We start from the raw sequence: 18,371 nt of genomic DNA on the forward strand, positions 1-18,371 counted from the left end.
AGCCATTTAAAAATCTTTTAATCTCATTAATTACTACTGTAATTCTCAGTGGTAAGTTTTTTTCCAGGTGGTAAGGGTTTGTATTTTTGAGGTCATTCTTACTGTCAGGTAAAGGAGGACCACTAATGTGTGAACTGCACTGTTCAAGATGCACCAGGCATTTGAGTGCAACATGCTGACAGCTAATAAATGATACATAATCTTTCTTCCACCAAAGTCCATCTTTGATGTTACAGTATTAGTAGAATTAGGACAACAGCAATCCAAAGTGATGCATTATTTAATTAAAACTTTCTTCATAATTTTGGTTGTTTTCCGGACCAAATTAATGACCTATGGGTGTTTTTTTTTTAATATAGAAAGTGTATTGCTTCTTCCTAATGGGAGGAGTGCGCAGAGCTGGTAATGAATGAATGGAGAGTTAACACCAGGGAAGGACTTCCCTCTGAGTCTTCTCCCAAGGTAGGTCAAATTCGTCTGTTTGGGCTTTTTTTAGAAATACCTTGTTTAAAAGCATTCTACCACATACATGTGTACACCAAGATTCAGCACACCCAAAGGGCATGCTCCCCTTTCTGTGCACTTCTGTGGCGTGAACACAAGGAGCTGACACTAGAGGATGCACCTCTTTCATATCTGCTTTTATCCAAAGATAATGCTTCAACCTTTTTAACTTTTGTTGCCCGTGAAAGAAAGGGAAATGGCTCACATGAGGAACACTTGTGAAGACTAAGGGAGGCTGCAGGGTTTGCTGGGTTGCACAAGACATGCTTTAAACGTATTGGTTCTTTTTTTTTCCTTCACTAAGTTCTCACATCTCACTTACCCCACAGCAACTCTTAGGCGTCAGCCTAAACCATAAAGTTCCTGAGGCTTAACCTGGAGAATCTTGAATTAAAAAAATCCAGAGACGATCGATGGATTCTTCTGCTAGATTTTATGTTGCCATTTCCTTTCTGCTCTGTTCCTCGTGAGGTTCTCCTTCCTGTACAGTACAGTCGTCCTTTCCATCCCGAGGCTTGGGCGCTCTGCAGAAATAGGGATTGTCTAATACTGGAAATGTTTTGCAGTGCTTGCTTGCTGCTTTGCTCCATGCATAAGAAATAGAGTGCAGTCACAGGAGTTAAGATAGAGAAGCCGTGATGCTTAATAAGAGGAGTGAAGCTGATTTAATTTTGCCTACAGTAGATGATACAAACTGGAATGCGTTCATGAACAAGGAAAATGTTTTTAGTCAAAGGCACAAGAGTTGTGTTGCATTGTTTTTATTACCTGAGAACATCAGATTCTTCTTCCAGCAAGTCAGTGGCATCTTTCCCTTTCTTCGTCACAAATTCTTCACTTAGCCCAACCTGCTGGAGGGTGTGTCTGTAGCGACGCTCTGCTCCTTGACGAGCATCATGCTATGAAAGTGAAACTTAAACAGTAAGCATGTAGTAAGCATACAGTTCCCCGTAAGTCATTTTAAAGTTCACAGGTGACGCTCCTAAAGAGAACAGGAGTAAAGCCCCTACCCAAAATTTCTCTCATCAATACAGTACAGTGCCACAACTGAACACTAGGATGATGTCTCACATCTCTCTAAGCCAGAGCTCACCTTTTTCTGCTTCTGTTCTTTTTATTCTTCCTTCTTCTGTTCCTCCTGCTTCTACAGCATTCCAGTCCTACCAGACTAGCATACTTGTGTCTGAGCCCTGATTCGGACACTCAAATTGAGAATACGTGCAACAAAGGGTTGTGAGAAATTCTGGAAGCATGTTTGCTTGTAACTTGTAAGCACTAATGACAGTGGAGTTCAATAAATGGAAAACACCTGTGAAATATCTTCCTGTCAGCTCACCTTCATGAAACTGAAAACCAAGCATCCTGGATCCTATATCCTCACTGCCTCCAAATAAACCTTGCCAATTAATGGAGTCTGAGATGACAGTTTTCCAGGGAGACTGGCCAGTTCCTAAAGGTTAAGGTGTTCTCTATGGAAGGACAGAAATCTTGGCTCAATACGAGTGAATGCTATCGATACTACCGGAACCCAGCAAACAGAAATGTTACCAACACTTATCATCCAAATGTGCCTCCGTTAACCACTCACCTGAACTGAAAGTCTGACCCAGGAGGGTACATTCTATTGAGAAACCTTAAATCAGCATGTTGTCAGTGTATCGTCACTCTGTCTCTAACCAGATTATCGTCCCTGAAGGAGACAGAACTGGAAGAGAAAACCCTGGGGAAAAGATGCTTTATAGAGAGTAAAGATCGTACCTACACCTCCAGTGCAACGCAGATTTGCAGCTGGCGGCGCATGATGGATGAGATGTGCTGAACGCAACCCCAGAGAGCAGAACTTGCAGGGGATATAAGCGATACAGCTGTCATGAATGTTTTTCTAGTAACACTAGAGGTACAAAGAGTAAGTGCTCAACGGGAGAGGGCTTTAAGAAAAAAAAGTTTTAAAAATTCTAGACCGTAGGCTGTGGTATTTAGGTGCAGAATAGGTATTCATATAATTTCTGGTGTGACAAGGCCTTGAGTTTGATCAGACCAGATATTTTGATTGCAGTATATACTGGGGACTGGAAAGCTCTACAACCAAGAAAAAAAGACTTGAGTGTTTTTTCAAGTGGTGGGAAGGAATTTAAATTTTACTTGGGTGGCCCTTCCATGTGTTATTTTGAGTGTAGTCAAGACACTATACAACCATTTGCACCTTCTTATCTGTGAATTAACTAGAGACTACATTTCTTAATGCCTGCCTTACATGAAAGACAATGTATGGAGTCACCCAGAAACAACCTGGAACTTGAACAGTTACCTTGGTGACCTGCTCAAAGAGGTATGGTTTGTTCTTGACTCGCAGCTGCATTTCTTCCAGCTCCTTTCTGTATTCCTTTGTTCTGTCTCTCATAGTTTGCCTGAAATGGAAAAGTTGCCTAATACAGGTTCCCTCTGACTGTAGCTGATCAGGAATGAGGAATTCTCAGTAACTGCTTCGTCCTTTAAATAGCTCTGGTAATTCTCTTGATTCCAAATACTGGGAAAAAAATATCCTACACTGGTCACTTACGGACCCATTAGCAAAGCTTTACTACTGGACTGTAAGCAGAGAACCAGTGTTCGCATTTTCAGAAAATGTGCTCTTGTGTGTGCCTTACCAAATCATACATTTCAGTTGGCTTGTTTGTACAAATTAGTTTCTACAAATGTTAATCTAAAGGAAACTGTTCTGTATGGAAGGAGTAGTGTGGAATTGTCGAGAAATCCAAATGAATGTGGAATGGGTATGAGAGCCAAAAAAGTTAGGCTAGGAATGTTCTTAGACCCAATTCCTCCTAAATGATTATCTGATGATTCCCAATTAGTAGAGCAAACAGATTGTTTCTGTGCAGAATAGGATACTGACCGGTTCTGTTTCAACTTCTCCTTGTGTGTTTCCTCCAGACTTTTATGCGGATCTAGGGCTTTTGCTCGGCTGTTCACTGACTTTCGGATAGCTTGACATTTCTTTTTCTGTTTCTCCAGCCAATAAATTCCTTCCTTGTCCCCTTCCTTTTTGTTATCTTGGGAGTATCTATTTAGAAAAAAGTTACTAATGAGCTCACTTAAGACTGCCAGGCTACATGCTAGCAGGGAATTTTACTTTTGTAGTCCTTTAAGGAGAAAAGCAAAATTTCAGACATATGACTGTGCAGCTCCCAAATAAGTGAGAGTCAGGGCAAGAACTAGCAAAGAAAGAAGACAGAGAAACATTTAGGAAAAGTATTGCTGATGTAGTTAATGTGATGAGGGAAAACACTGACTTTTTTCCTCCATTTTGGTCATTAGTTGGTGTATGGTCTTTTAGATAAACTTTTCTACTTACCTAATAGCAGATTCCCTTTTTCTAGTTGCATCTGTGATATGCACTGGAAGGGTGTTGGAAGACAGAGAGGAAAGTCCAGAAAGAGAATGAATTTTTTGCACTGAAACCTTGGAAAGTTGCTGAGAATCCTGAAAAAAATGGAACTTCATTCAGCGTATTTGTTCACAGTACAGAATCTCCTCTGTCTACCCAAGACCACAGCTGGGGTATGAGGGCAATGCACTCATTCTTCTCTCTTCCATCAATAGGGATTTACATGGGGAGGAGCTGAGGGATGAGGGGAAGGAGGTGTGACTGAGAGTATGGAAGGGTGGCTGAGCCTTAGCTGTCACAGCTCCTCCTCTGTGTAGAAATTTGTTCTCTGCTTTGTCCTAGAATTCTGCAGTATTCCCAAGACAAGGGCAGAGGTCACAGGACATTAACCATCCATAAATAAAGGCTAGAAATTTAAGAAGTTGCTATCTTGATCGGAGAAAGCAGTACCACAGAAATATCCAGTCATCTCACCTTTAGTTTTTCATTAGCCTGCCTCTGCCTGCCACGGAGATTGGAGGTTCTTAGCTTGAATGGCTTATTACGAGTTGCCTCTTTGATTTCTTGTCTCCTTACTGCTTCCCTCTGAAATGCCCAGTAAAGTCCTTCAAAATCCGGTATTGTTGGATTAATCCTTGGCTTGAAGCTGAAACTTTTGTCCTGCAAGAAGCCAAGCCTTTCCTGCTTAGTTTTAGTGGCAGTTCGGGACTGAGGCTCCCTCTGACAGGTGCTAGTATCTATAGGAGCTATGGAGCTCTCAAGCAAATCCTTCGCTCTCATTTGAATGCGGATTTCTCTGTAGAGTTCAGCTTCTAATGAATCAAAAGCAAAGCAATGAGAAGAATATGAGTGACATAAAAGACTCCGAAATTGCCACTGCACAACTCTACAGTTTTGGGTTTTTTTTATGATGGGAGCTACACATGTATGAGAGACCAGCCATCCTCTGTTCTTTTTCCCCACTTTCCAGCCTCTCTGTCCTCTGCCTGCCAGGAAAAAAATATTCAAGGATACCAGAAAAAAATGGGTAGCCTCTTTCTTAGGCATTAATCTCCAAATACCTCTTTCGCTTACCAGAGTTAAGTTACTGAACAAGGCTTCTCTTCCTATTCCTGCTCTTAGGGGTACTAGATAACCTGTGGCCTTTGTCTGGCAGAAGTGTTGTGTTAATCAAGGTTCTACTTTTCATATGGGACATACAGGCGCATACGCCATTATGTTGACTGTGTGATCCAAATGGCCTGTTCACATACACCTGTAACGGGTGACATGCAATATCCAGCAGTGTTTGTCTATCTTGGAAAAGATTTTAAGTAAGGAGAACTTGGTGGATGGATCATGTCTTGTGACTTCTGTGACAAACTTTCCATAGAAAGAGCGTGCTTCAGGGTACAGCATCAAACCGAGTCCTTTCCTGTGCAGCACTAAATATTTGTGAAAATACAGATGAATGGTTGGCTGTGGGCTGGCTTTTTGCTATTAGAAAAAAAGAAATCAATACTGCTGTTTGAAAAGTAAGACTTTTTCTGAGTCTATTTATAAGTTTGCATTGACTGAGGTATGAAATGTTCATCCCTCCTCCCTTCTCATATACTAGATAGAACACCGGCTTGTCCTTTGCTTTCTTTTACCTTTCTAATATATTTAGTTTAGCACACACAACAGAATGTTCTCTGATGAAAACTGAACTGGTGTATACTCAAGAAGAAATTAGTAGGAAACAGTAAAAAAAGAAAGGAGTAAGAAAACCAATGAGAATTATTGAAGACTGGTTTAGTTCCATATTCAAGCATGAAGCCTGTATTGCTTACTTCACACTTCAAGCTGTGGGGGCTTAAGCCATCTGAAAGAAATTGAGCATCAGGAAAATTTCCTTGGCTGTCCCTCTGGCTAGAACAGTCCTAGCACCTACCTCCCCTGTTTTAGCACTTAATAAGGTGGAGAATCAGTGGGAAGGTAACTGAAAACATCAGAAAATGGCAGGAGAGACTGGACAACTGCACTGTCACTTAGAACTGAATCAATTGCCTGATTTGGGCTCAGGAAATATTTTTCTCCTAGAGGTTCTGTGCAGCACAGATTACTTGGGTGGGAGTAAAATTATCAGTTCCAAGATACTGCACCAACCTTGGATGCTTTTGACACTATGTCTGTCTTCACGTTTGTGCCACAAATCATCCAAGTCCCTTCAGTGTAACCAAACACATGGAATCCACTGCAGGGAAGGATTCCCAAACTGTCATGACTTGCAGCAAAAGGGGTATGGAAATCTGTCTGAGGAGCTCAACGTACCCATGTGTGCTGGGGAGTGGTACAGAACTGCTGCTGCTGACACTGGTACAAGACTGCTAAGTTTAGGCCACTTTCCTGTAAGGGCATCTAGTTGAGATGTAATGAGCAGTGATATACAGGAGACCAGATACCACCAGGGCACATAGTGATACTGGCTTCATGCTCCAAGTAATGCCACGATCCTACCTCCCAGCATGGAGACAGTGAGGGACAGGCAGGGAGTTTTTTTTTACAGGAAAAACCTGGCATTTACCTTTGAGTTTATCTCCAAGAAGTGGGCCGTAGGTAGATTTAGGAACTTTTTTACTGGCTTGCTTCTGTTTGGAACTCTCATTTGAGGTTGCTGCCGCCAAGAACTTTTGTCTGATAGCTTCTTTCTTTTTCTCCTCCTTCTCCAGGAAACTGAAGGGCCTCTGGGTAGAAAGTAGCAGCTCCTTTCTTTTCTGTGTTGCCGTTTGCCTGCGAATCTCATTCTGCTCCATTATTTCCTGATAAAGGGGCAGAAATACATGGGCAGGTACAGGCTGTGCCCGGAATTGTTTCTGACATTCAGCTTCATCCTGGCTTTGCATTTTGTCTCTCTGTTTGTCTAGTTCAAGAAACATGTATGACTTCATCAGCTGGGACTTTTTGCGAGCTTCCCGCAGCGTCATTTTGAAAGGCTGAGGGATGGTGATGGAAGGAATCCAGGGAGATGAAGCGCTTTTTGGCCTTAAGCGGGATTTCGGAAACAAGTGAGGCTTTTGCTGATCCCAGGTACTGTCCGAGGTGAGGTCAATCAAAGAACTAGACTGCCTTTTGTTTCCAGATGTACAACTAAGACAAAGACATTATGAAGAGGAAATAAGTGCAATCATTAAAAAACAAGTTAAAAGAAGGGACGCACTACTGATTAAGAGGAAGACACCACAGACTGAGCTGGTCATTAAAAGACAGGCCTAGGGCTTATCATTCATCGTTCTCATGCTCTTTATGTTGCGTCGCTATCAAAGTTCATGAGCAGAGCTTTGCTTGTTTTCCATTTTCCATGCATAAAATGGTGGTTATGCCTGCTTAGCTTTGTAATGCAATTTATTATGCTGCTAGCACTCGTATTACCAGAAAGGCCACAAGTAAACCAGAAAGTTCCAACTTTAAGGATATATGGCTGATAGCTGCTCAGGAGAGGCAATAAATTAGTTACACAGATGCAGAAATCCTAACAGTACTGAACACCAGCATTCCTAAGATGCTGATGGAAGGGCCATTGCAAGGAACTGCTTTAGTGCAACTCTTAAAGAGATTCAGCTGGAAACTTTGTAGCTGATGACAAGACCATGTAATTAATGATAAGAAAAAAACCCCAAGACTATTGTGGGTCTTATTGAAATAGCAAAATTCTCATAAGATGTTTGTGGGTGATTGTGAAACTGAGTAAAACTGACTAGATATTTGGGGTAGGAGTAAATGCAGGTAAAAAGGAAGGATCAGGGTGGACTGAGAACAGGAAAAGGGGAGCAAACGGAAGGTGCCAGTCATGCATAAACAGGCTCCTTCCTGGTCAATGCACTTGCCAGGGGATTGTCGCAGACTGTTTTTCTTCATAAACTATTTGGTTTGTAACATGTGTGTGTATATATATATATCTCTGTGTGTATGTACACATGTAATGTGTATGTGATCTGCTAGTGAACTTCAAGCTGGGCTAACCGCAAGACATCTGAGAGCTAGACCTTGGAGAGACCCCAGCTCTGAAGACTGGATGCTGAATAGAATTGCGTGTAATCTGCTAGCAAATTGTAAACACAATTAGTTGATGAGCAGGAATGGGATTTGTGCAGTTCCTGTGAATGCTGTTTAGGTGGGCACCTGTTGGCCCCATCCTTCCATTAGTGAATAACATTTGTGGCCAGTTTTTCGGTACTATATACATGTATCTTAGGACTTCCGTGCTCAGCAGCAGCAGGAATCCCCCATGCCATTCTACCATCCTTACCAGGCACCATCCTACCTGAGAGCCTCCCGCAGCTTGTCACGCAGGACTGCCACCTCCCGCCTGAAACCCTCCAGCTCCTCATCCTCTTCCGATACCCCGAGGGCATCCCAGAATTTTCCCTGGCACGGTAAGCCCGGTTCTAACGGAGACTGGCGGCCTCCCATGCTCCCAGGCAGGAGATGCAGGAGTTGAGGCCGCTACAGCCTGAGGACATGCCGTGTCACCTGGAAGGAAATAAAAAATAACACGAAAAGCGCTAGTTTCGGAGGTGAGACCTCAAATTCTGTGCCCGCCTCGGCGATGGCGGCTTTATCTCAGCCCCGGCGGCTGAGGTAAAACGGCGATCACCGAGACTAGGCCGCTCCCCTCACCTGCAGGCCGCCACCTCTGCCTCTCTTAACGGCACAACTCCCGACCTCCGCCAATCAGCGAAGCCCGCTGCACTCTAGTCCCGCCTTCTTAGCCTGAAACAGCCAATCAGTCTCCAAGGCGGGCCGCACCTGCTGCTCGCTCATTTGCGCTCGGGAAGAGCGGTTTGGCGTAGCGCGCCGTCAGGCAGGCTACGTTGCTATGGTTTCCCGGCGCGACTTCCGTTCGGAGGTGGGGGCGTGTCGTTATTTCCGCTGTCATGGCGGCGGTGTGCGGACGGGGGTTGCTGGCTCCGCTGGGTGGGCGGCTGTGGGCTGGGCCGCGGGTTCCGCTCCGTTCTGTCGCCGCCACCGCCGCGCCGCTCTACGATGTGGTGGTGTCGGGTGGGGGTATGGTGGGGAGCGCCATGGCCGCCGTTCTAGGTAAGGCTGTGACCTTCTCGCCCGCTCCGGCCGGTGTCGCGGGTGCCCCCTGCCCGGCCTGGCCCGGCCCGCCTCCTGTCCCTCCTGCCCCCGCCGCGGTGGTGCGACATCGCGGCGGTCCTCGGGCCTCCCGAGGCCTCGTTCTGTGAGTTCAGCGGGTCACGGGTTTTGTGTCCTGCTGCCTCACCCGGTTCCACGAAAAACTTATGGAGCTTTCCCAAAACTGTTCAATGTGTGGAGTATCGGGTACTTGTATAAGTCGACCGTAATTATTAATACGTCTTGGTGACAGCGTGAGATAAGTCTGTAGTTATTTAGAATCTTAATGTTCAAGATCCTGCTGTGGAATCACCTTATTCCTGCATCCCCTTATGACAGCACTCTAAAGTTGACTTAAAGCTGTTTGGTTAGCTGATTGCTATGATAAGCCTTGTATTTATAGACAGATATATGTTAGCATAGCCATTACTTTGAATTCTGTGGACTGCTTATGGTGTTTCTGTTAAACACGGCCACCCTTAACTCACTGATGTGTAATTTCAGCCATAGCTGAGAATGCTTTTCTGATCCGAAGTTTATTCTCTGACCCTGTGTTTTAAACATGTGAATACTAAATTAAAATGGGTTTGTGCTTGGTTTGTACCACTAGAAATCCTGAGAGTAGTGGCTGCTGCCTTATTTGTAGTGTAGATTCAGAAGGGTGTAGTAGTGACGGAAGCGTTAAGAAAAGAGTGTGAAGAAGACCAAAGGTCCTAAGTAATAAATGCTTTGCAAGTATAAGGTTTACCTTGCAAACTTGTTGTTCTGCTTGTTTTGTTAAACAAGACCACAGCTGAACTGAGACAGCCTAAGGATCCCCTCCAGCAGTGGTATCTGAGGCTAACATGCAGCTTTGGGACCTTTCAAGAGATAAGGTTACGTTATGCATAATCTAGAAAATACATTCAGGATACTGCTGCTACTAGGGTGCTGTAGTAGTAAACTCTAGATGTTATAATGACACCATTTCTGCTCTCCATACCTTCTGCAACCATAGCAGTCATATGCAACAGGCCTGCCTAATTCAAGTTGTAGTGTGATTTACTCTTTACTTGAGTCCTCTCTTCATTCTTTCTTTTTTCCAGTTCAGTTTAAGTGATAGTTAAAAGTCTGAACTAACTGTGCTATTCCACTGCTGGAATATGAGGATAAAGAAAACATTATTGTAGTTGCTAAGTGTCATAGAAGTTTTATTTTGATCTCTTGCTCTAATAGCTGAATTTATGTTTAAACTCTGAAAAATTTGTTCTGTGCGTGGAGTAAACATTGCAGATTTTACTCCTTAATTACTTCAATAATGAACTTCCATAACAACAAGATAGGCACAAATTTGTACAAAAATGTAAATTTTGTACAACAAGAAAACATCTAATCCTTGCCTTAACTGCAAAAGGGTTGTCCATCTCAGTAACAGCATTGTGGTCATAAAGCTTTGTAATACAAAAGTTTACCTGCCTGGTCAAAACCTGTATTGTAAATGTGTTGCTTATTAAGTTTTGCACGTACTCTATCGTATTGCAGAAATGCAGAGCCATTACTGATAGAGAAATAAGAAACGAGATTTTTGGCAGGAGCATTGTAACAAAGCGTGTATTTGCTTGTTTTAGGGCATGATATCCACTTCCGTGATAAGAAGATTGCTCTGCTGGAGGCTGGTCCTAGGAAAGATTATGATCACATGCCAGACAGTTACAGCAACAGGGTCAGCTCCATTTCCCCAGGATCAGCAACCCTGCTAAGCAGTATGATTTCTGTTGTTTGCATTTTTAACAGTGTATTTGAACTGGTTTTATTTTGTTTAAACAAAACCCCTTTGAGCGTGGGCTGCCTTCGTCCTAAACTCAACAGAATTATTTGCATTTGTCTCTTAGTGTTCTGTGTGCTGAATTGTGATTAAATCAGCCTTGTCTTAGTAACAGGGATCCATGTTCTGGTATCTTGGTCTGATTTGTTAGAGATAAATATTTGTGAAATTAGGCTAGTGAAAGGGTGTAAGGTGCTCTCTAAAGCGTCTGGAATCTTCTGTTCACAAAGGAAGCACGTACTTGATGCTCTGTGCTCTGGTAACTCGCTTCCAATTAATTTTCACTTTAAAGACAGATTTGATCCTTGATTCCTTATGGAGAAAGAAATGTTCTAAACAACGATGGCCGTGTGTTTCTGTGTCTGTTTTATTACTCGGTGGTAGGACAGTGCGAGTTGACTGTTATATCACAGTGTCCAGGGATTGTTTTGTTCCTGCTGGCTTATGTTAACAGTGCAGTGATGCGATGCTGGAGCTGTGAGAGTATCGAGGCAGACCTGGCCCAGAGTCTGGGCACTGATGGGCAGGGAGGGAGGAGGAGAGTGTGGAGCGAGCTTCGGTTTGTCTGGGTCCCAATGTCACGTGTGAACCTGCACCTCCATGCGATTGTGTCCTTTTCGTCTTTCAGGTTTTGGTGCCTGGGATCATGTCTGCAGCCTGAGACTCAAACCATTCCGGCGAATGCAGGTGCCTTCCTTACAGCTGCAAATATACTGTGTGTCTGTCACTTTGCATTCTCAGAAGTACTCACAGTAATGATCCAAAGGGTTTTCCTTTGGCAAAGGGCAGGTCCTGCTTATGATGATTTCTGTTAATTTCTTTGGGGTAGCAATCTACTCAGAAATACCTGTCCTCAGCGTCTTGACAATACAGGAATGAAAGGTTGATTCCTAATGGAAGCTGTAGATATTGAGGCAGGCGTGCTAGTCAGGAAATAAAGGTAAAGGTGTGTTTCGGTTTTGGCTGGGATAGAGTTAATTTTCTTCATAGTAGCTTGTACAGTGCTGTGTTTTGGATTTGTAGTTAAAACTGTTGATAACACAGGCATGTTTTAGCTATGGCTGAGCAGTGCTTACGCAGCGCCAGGCTGGCTCTGTTTCTCTCACTGCCCTGCCAGGACACGCACAAGAAGCTGGGAGGGGACTCGGCCAGGACAGCTGACCCCAGCTGACCTCAGGGATATCCCACACCATACAACATCATGCTCAGCAATAAAAGCTGAGGGGGAGAAGGAGGAAGGGGAGGACGTTTGGAGTTAGGGCATTTGACTTCCCGAGTACCTGTTACACATGCTGGAGCCCTGCTGTCCTGCAGATGGCTGAACACCTGCCTGCTGACGGGAAGTGGTGAATGAATTCCTTGTTTTGCTCTGCTTGCACACGCAGCTTTTGCTTTACCTATTAACTGTCTTTATCTCAACCCACAAGTTTTCATGCTTTTACCCTTCCAATTCTCTTCCCCATCCCACTGCAGGGGAGTGTGCGAGCAGCTGTGTGGGGCTGAGCTGCCTGCTGGGTTTAACCCACAGGGTGGTGGGGCAGCTTTATATGTTAACTCTGTAACAGGAAAGTAGGGATAAAAAACTTTGCAATTAGGTTTTGAGATGAAGCTAAATAATTGTATGAAAGGAATTGATTTACTGTAGTAGCTGGGAGTAAACAGTAATCCAGGACATTTCCTGTAGTTCTGCATTTCTAGATTGCCGTGTCCTTTTCCCATTAGGATGGATACATTCATAGTCCCTAAAAGGAACAGCACTTCTTTATTGTGTAGCTTCATGTAATGTATTTTTTCTTTGTAGGTGTGGGATGCTTGTTCAGAAGCCATGATCGTTTTTGAGAAAGATGACTTAGATGACATGGGTTACATAGTGGAGAATGATGTCATTATGTCTGCTCTCACAAAACAGTTAGATGCAGTAGCAGGTAGTGGACAACTTCTTTAATATTTTATTTCCTGCGGAGAGCTTTCAGTTACTTGCCTTCTGTTGTATGCACCACGTTATGAGAGGGAGAAATTAACCTAACAAGTAACTCTGAGACATAGGCAGCTTCTTGAATTGGGAGGGGAGGGAGAAATCTGTCTTCCAAAGGCTACACAGCAAGAAAGCAGTTGCATCTGTAGTTCTCCAGAACATAAGTCTCTCCAAAAACAGACTTAATGAGAAGATCTGTAGCTCTCTATCCAGAGCAGGCGTTGCAATGACAAAGGGTTGGCCAGATCTGTTATTTCAGAGCGCCTTGAGAATTGTAGCGTCAGCTCTTAAGGTTGCCATTAAGACACGTATGGCCTTTGCTGTTGTAGCAATGTTTCCTCTTTTCATGTCTGTATCATGCTGTGACCATGGTACTTTGTGTTCCCATCAGACCGGGTGGAGGTTTTCTACGGGAGCAGAGCAGTCGGGTATACCTGGCCCCTTTCCTCTCACAGATGTGATACAAGCCCTTGGGTCCAAATTGAGTTAGCTGATGGACGCAGACTTCAGACCAAACTACTGGTAACTAAACTTTTTATTTCTGTTGATCAGGCATCATCTCTCACCCAAGTCCTTTCCACTGGATTTGGTTCTGATTCCGTGTGTGCCGCTCCACCCACGTGGAGGGCTTGAGTGAGGTGAGTGGCTAACTCTGACAGAGATGCTGTGGGACATGGTGCATAGCCTTTTCTGTACCCAGTACGAGACAAAGTGGACAAGAGCAGAACGGGCCACTTCTTCTGGTTTTTGGGGATTTTTTTTAATTTTTCTTTTTTTTTTTATTCTGAATAAACACAAAATGTGTATGTGCAGGCTGAGGTTTGTAGGCTGGTGTATTGGCTTTCTTAGGAGTGGCTGAAGAGGTTGCTTTGTATCTCTTTGTTTTGCAGATTGGTGCGGATGGACATAACTCTCTAGTCCGGCAGAAAGCTGAAATTAAGAACATTGAGCATCAGTATGACCAGTCAGCTGTGGTGGCAACTCTTCATTTGTCTGAGGTGAAATGCTGCTAATGACTCTTCCATAAGCAGCAGAACAGCTTAAGCGAGTGATTCAGGTTGCTAGTTCCTAACTGTCTGCTTGGTTCTTTCCACTGTAGGCCACAGACAATAATGTAGCGTGGCAGAGGTTCCTTCCCACAGGGCCAATTGCGCTTCTTCCGGTAAGATGACTTGTGGTCTTTGTATTTTTTTTTAAGGTCTGTTTTGTTTGTTTGGGTTTCTTTACTTTTTTAGTCTGTTCTTTTCTAGTAATTTTGTCTATGCCTGCCTTTGTTGGTTCTGTCTCTTTCAGAATTTGTCCAGCTGCCCTTTACTTTTCAGTTCCTGCATTTTTCCCCCCTCCTGCCCTCTCACTTTATCCTTGGTATTTTGCTCTTGTAGCAAGTTGAGCTGGAGGAGTGATGTGCAGAGGGACTAGTGTGGGGCAGGGCAGCAGGGAAATCTGCACTTATGGTTTATTTTTCCTTCTTTTTCTCTTGATACTTACCCTTGATGTTCTCTTAAAACTAGCTGTCTGACACTGCCAGCTCTCTGGTCTGGTCTACATGTCATGAACATGCATCTGAACTTCTTGCTATGGACGAGGAAAGTTTTGTGGATAGCATCAACTCTGCCTTTGTGAGTATCAGCCTTGTGGCGGGTATGAGGCTTTGTTGTAATCACGAGAAATATAATGGAACCCTACAGCTTAAAGGGTAGTCATGGGAGAGGTGGATTCTCAAGTTCCTTTCTCTGGTGAGGATGGTACTAAAAAGGCACTTTGCAAAGAAAGGATGACCCTTTGGGACTGAATTAGGTTAGTTCTGAAAGTCACAGAAGTTGAACTAGATTTCCAAAAAGTGGGAAGGGTAGACTCATCCTAGTTGGAAAATGTCTTAAAACAATGAAGATAATTTCTTCTACTGTAAAATGTTGTCCAAGAAGTTAAAATTCAGAATTTGGAGCTCTTTCAGATTTCTTTTCAACTGGATTCTTTTATATGTCTAGTTAGGGTTAACATCTTAAAGCTTTGTTTGTTTTTTCAGTGGAGCAACGTAAACCACTCGGACTTCATCGACACTGCTGGGGCCATGTTTCGATCTGCTATTTTACTCCTGACGCCCGCAGGGACTGCAGTCCGTCAGCTGCCCCCAAGTGTTGCTAAAGCAGATCCAGAGAGTCGAGCCATGTTCCCTCTTGGAATGGGGCATGCGACCGAGTATGTCCAGCACCGCGTGGCTCTTATCGGGTAAGGTCCCTAATAGTAGCCCGTGGGTGGCGTGTGGTCAGAAGTGATGAGAGTATAGCAACTCCCAGTCAACAAACTGGATGGTTAGAAATAATTTATAGTTTCAGTGTGACTTTATCCAGGCCCAGTTTGTACTGTGTGCTCTTGTGCCAACAGTTGTTTTCTGTGAGTAGCGCCCTGTCCGTTGTGTGTGCTTTTTACATAAACTGTGGGATAATTATTTCCCTTTTCTGGTTTGTGTAGTTCAGTGAAACAATCCAGTATTATCTCATGCTGGACCTGTTCTTCTCCAAACACTGTAGCAGCTGTTCTGTGTACCAGTTTGAATTTTAAACTCACTTTTCTTGAATGCAAATGACAAAACTTACAAATTATTCCAAATGGGATGTCATAGGCTTTTGTATGGTGGCCTATAGAAAAAGGAAAATATCTTTTATATTCTAAGGTTGCACGTACTTTTTTCTCCACCACAGCTGCAATACACTGGCAGCTTATAGTAATTCTTGGATGCTGTATTACACTTCAGATACTCATCTTTCCATCCTGTGAGCCACTCCGTGCTCAGGAGCACTCTGTGCTTGATAGCTTGTTGAAGTGCATGATCTTACATTTCATACCCAAACTTCATTCCTTTTCTCTGACTTTGACTCACTTATCAGTATGTCTGGCTTTGTCCTTTACAGATAAGTCTGCTCATGAAAGAACCTGATTTTGTTTCTTTTCAATAATATCCCTCTTCTCCTTTGTATTCATGATGTCTGTCTCCTTTGTGTTTGTGATGACAGACTTCCTGTTGTGCTGAGGTCACTTACAAAAACATTAAGGCCTGTTCCACATGTGAGCTGAGAGAGGACTTTTGATTCTTTGGTTAGTCACCTCTTTATAATTTTTCTTTTCAGAACTGCTTTTTGTTGCCTCCCCTTTATCTTGCTTCCTACAACTGGAGAGGCAGTCAGGTCATTCAGCATAGATACAGGGAGGTACTGGATAAAATGTATATGCTGCTGTAAGGTGGTGTTCATTGCAAGGAACTGAGGAGTGCCATATCGGGGTTTGTCACCCATTACGACTTTCTTCAAGAAGAGATATAAATTTCTGTCTTATCTTGCTCCAGGGATGCAGCACACAGAGTCCACCCACTTGCAGGACAAGGTGTAAACCTGGGCTTTGGCGATATTGAATGTTTAGCGCGTCACCTCAGTGCAGCAGCCTTCAATGGGAGTGACCTGGGTAAGGATCCAAGGTGATGAAGTGGCAGTAAGATGAGTCTTACAGGCCATTGCTGCTATCAGGACATGCATTACCTCTGTCGCAGGTTAAGTGTGCTGCTGTCTTGTGTTTGAAATAAGCATCTCTGATTGGCTGTGGAGCAGTGAAAGATTCTTGGATGCTGTTTCCATCCCACAAATCTCAAAGCTGCTTTAAAAAAAAAAAAAAGTTCTGCAGGATGGCAGTTAGAGGTGGTGAGATGAAGAGCACTAGCTGATGGATGGAGGCCTTTATTAATTAAGATAGACCATTGCTCTGTTCTCTTTCTCTGTTTTCAATTGTCAGTGAAGACTGCTATATAAATAAAATGCACAATTGTGGCATGTCAGCTTTAATAGGAACATTCTGTTCTCTTCCAGGCTCCTTAAGACATCTCTTAAAGTTTGAGACAGAACGTCAGAGGCACAATGTCTCCTTGATAGCTGCTATTGATGTGCTAAAGAGGCTTTACTCCACGAGACTGACTCCCTTGGTGTTGCTGAGGACATGGGGATTGCAAGCAACAAATGCCCTGCCTCTTGTCAAAGTAAGACTCTCACTTTAGTGAGGGCTGTAGGAAGAGTCCAAAGCTGTGAATTATTTTTTCTTTTAAATGAAAAATTTTTGGTTGGAAAATGCTACTTGTTCACTCTTGAGGTTTTGTGTCCTGAATGAGCCTGAGGAATTCCTAAATAACTGATGGCTCAGTAGTAACTTTTCTTGCTCTGCACCAGGGAGGATAAGGGATCAAAGTGTTTCTATCAGTAGTCAGGGGTTAGAAGTCATTAGAAGTCTTTGGCTTTATTGTGCTGTGCAATGAAAATGCGGAACCTTGAACTGCATTCCAAAAACACACTATGAAAAACCAGCCCTATGTAGACACATCTTCACTAAGAATAAGGTGACATCAGGTGACTTGGCAGATGTGGTGTGCAGCTCAAATGAGTTACCTGTTTCTGTGCTGTTCTGCCTTGTGAAACTGTTCCCTTGTAGCAGCAGTGCAAGTCTCTGTAATGGCATTACCTGAGGCAGGCAGTTGTGAGGAGGTTCAGTCTTAAAAGACCCTCCATTTGCAGCCTGTCTTCCTGTCCGATGGTGTCTGTTGCACCATCTTGACCTAGTGGATGGATTTTCATGATTTTCCTTAAGCCACCTGCTCTCAAAGCTCCCAAGGACCCTCAAATCAGATTCCTCATTCCTGGATTTGAATGTTTTATTCCACAAATCAAGTCACCTTCTTCCTGTTTAACAGAGGTGGCCTGTTTCCTTTGTGTTATGCTCACAGTAAAGACACTACCCAAGCTGAAGAGCAGTAAGTTCTGAAGGCACAGTAGCTGCCACTGGCAAGGTGTCTGTATTAGTTTCCTTAAAAAGAGGACTATGCTGCCACTGCTTCACTGCTCCATTTTTTTTCTGTTTCTCTGTTTAAAGCAGAAAACCAAATGAAGACCTCTTTTCTGAGCACGCAACCTGTTGGTAACACCTCTGTTTCATGCTACAATGGGATGCTGCAACTTCAGTTTTCTAGCATACAGGGATAGGTGCTCTGCATTTGGCTAGGAAGGCTGACAAAGAACTGTTGTTGATATATATATAAAAGGAAGGAGACTACAGCTGCTTTCTAGAATATGTGCTTATTACCAGTTTATGAATTACTTTTCTTTTTCTTCTCTTTTTAGGAGCAAATCATGGCTTTTGCCAGCAAGTGATTTGTTGTCAGTTTGGAGCAGCAGCGTGCCAGTGAATGTATTGCCCTTATAAGGACTGTGACTGACTTGGATCTTGGAGTTGTGTTATTTTAACAATAAAAACAGGGATGGAGTTGTGTCTTACATCATTCACTGGTTTATGAAAAAGTTCTGTCTCATCGGCTCTCCTCAAGAGGATTTACAGTCTTTTCCTGTAGTACGATGGTGTCTTCAGCCACAGAACTCTCTGTACGATGTGCTTTTAATTTGGGGCTCTTGAATTGCAGCTTGAGGTGAAAACCGCTGTCTGGCTTTTGGCAAACACAGTGCTGAATTTTGCCAGCTGCAACTTTTGCTGCTTAATTACTTTCAGTTTTCCCTGACATGATTTCTAGAGTGGTAATGTCACTCCTGGGTTCTTAGCACTTCCTGGACTCA

The 18,371-nt window shown here is 43.4% G+C and overlaps 3 protein-coding genes across 4 annotated transcripts in view; 1 reads left to right on the top strand and 2 right to left on the bottom strand.

Moving 5' to 3' along the window:
• Position 1: 1 nt before the first annotated feature.
• On the bottom strand, positions 2-8,599 carry FAM161B (FAM161 centrosomal protein B). The gene is made up of 9 exons (XM_055717008.1): positions 8,531-8,599; positions 8,175-8,383; positions 6,438-7,000; positions 4,367-4,704; positions 3,860-3,987; positions 3,401-3,568; positions 2,813-2,912; positions 1,273-1,403; positions 2-1,028 (listed from the first exon to the last, which is right to left on the bottom strand). Exons 2-9 carry the CDS (start codon positions 8,321-8,323, stop codon positions 938-940), a joined length of 1,668 nt encoding a protein of 555 aa, XP_055572983.1. The 5' UTR covers positions 8,324-8,383; positions 8,531-8,599; the 3' UTR covers positions 2-937.
• Positions 8,600-8,762: 163 nt separating this feature from the next.
• Positions 8,763-18,082, top strand: COQ6 (coenzyme Q6, monooxygenase). Its single transcript, XM_055717009.1, has 12 exons — positions 8,763-8,950; positions 10,597-10,731; positions 11,422-11,480; positions 12,595-12,718; positions 13,160-13,290; positions 13,659-13,766; positions 13,868-13,930; positions 14,280-14,387; positions 14,795-14,997; positions 16,112-16,227; positions 16,626-16,792; positions 17,925-18,082. Exons 1-12 carry the CDS (start codon positions 8,788-8,790, stop codon positions 17,952-17,954), a joined length of 1,407 nt encoding a protein of 468 aa, XP_055572984.1. The 5' UTR covers positions 8,763-8,787; the 3' UTR covers positions 17,955-18,082.
• ENTPD5 (ectonucleoside triphosphate diphosphohydrolase 5 (inactive)) overlaps positions 13,276-18,371 on the bottom strand; it is a 29,908-nt gene continuing 24,812 nt past the window's right edge. The window contains exon 15 of one of the 2 annotated variants that reach the window (XR_001335200.3): positions 13,276-13,698. The gene's annotated coding sequence lies outside the window, so the exon portion shown is untranslated. Of the gene's footprint in view, positions 13,699-16,263; positions 16,414-18,371 lie in introns of those variants that run through there. The other variant, XR_008733279.1, reaches the window with a different exon arrangement.

This window comes from Falco cherrug, chromosome 7, assembly GCF_023634085.1.
Source record: "Falco cherrug isolate bFalChe1 chromosome 7, bFalChe1.pri, whole genome shotgun sequence".
Classification (NCBI taxonomy): Eukaryota; Metazoa; Chordata; class Aves; order Falconiformes; family Falconidae; genus Falco; species Falco cherrug.

What these genes read in the sequence shown, in the direction of transcription:
- FAM161B (XM_055717008.1), bottom strand. Translation starts at nt 8,323, where the DNA reads ATGGGAGGCCGCCAGTCTCCGTTAGAACCGGGCTTACCGTGCCAGGGA. An exon ending in AAGCTGCGGGAGGCTCTCAG is followed by an intron (nt 7,001 to 8,174) that starts GTAGGATGGTGC and finishes TCTTTGTCTTAG; the next exon opens with TTGTACATCTGGAAACAAAA. An exon ending in TCTTTGAGCAGGTCACCAAG is followed by an intron (nt 1,404 to 2,812) that starts GTAACTGTTCAA and finishes TCACTTTCATAG; the next exon opens with CATGATGCTCGTCAAGGAGC.
- COQ6 (XM_055717009.1), top strand. Translation starts at nt 8,788, where the DNA reads ATGGCGGCGGTGTGCGGACGGGGGTTGCTGGCTCCGCTGGGTGGGCGG. An exon ending in AACCATTCCGGCGAATGCAG is followed by an intron (nt 11,481 to 12,594) that starts GTGCCTTCCTTA and finishes TTTTCTTTGTAG; the next exon opens with GTGTGGGATGCTTGTTCAGA. An exon ending in CTTCAATGGGAGTGACCTGG is followed by an intron (nt 16,228 to 16,625) that starts GTAAGGATCCAA and finishes GTTCTCTTCCAG; the next exon opens with GCTCCTTAAGACATCTCTTA.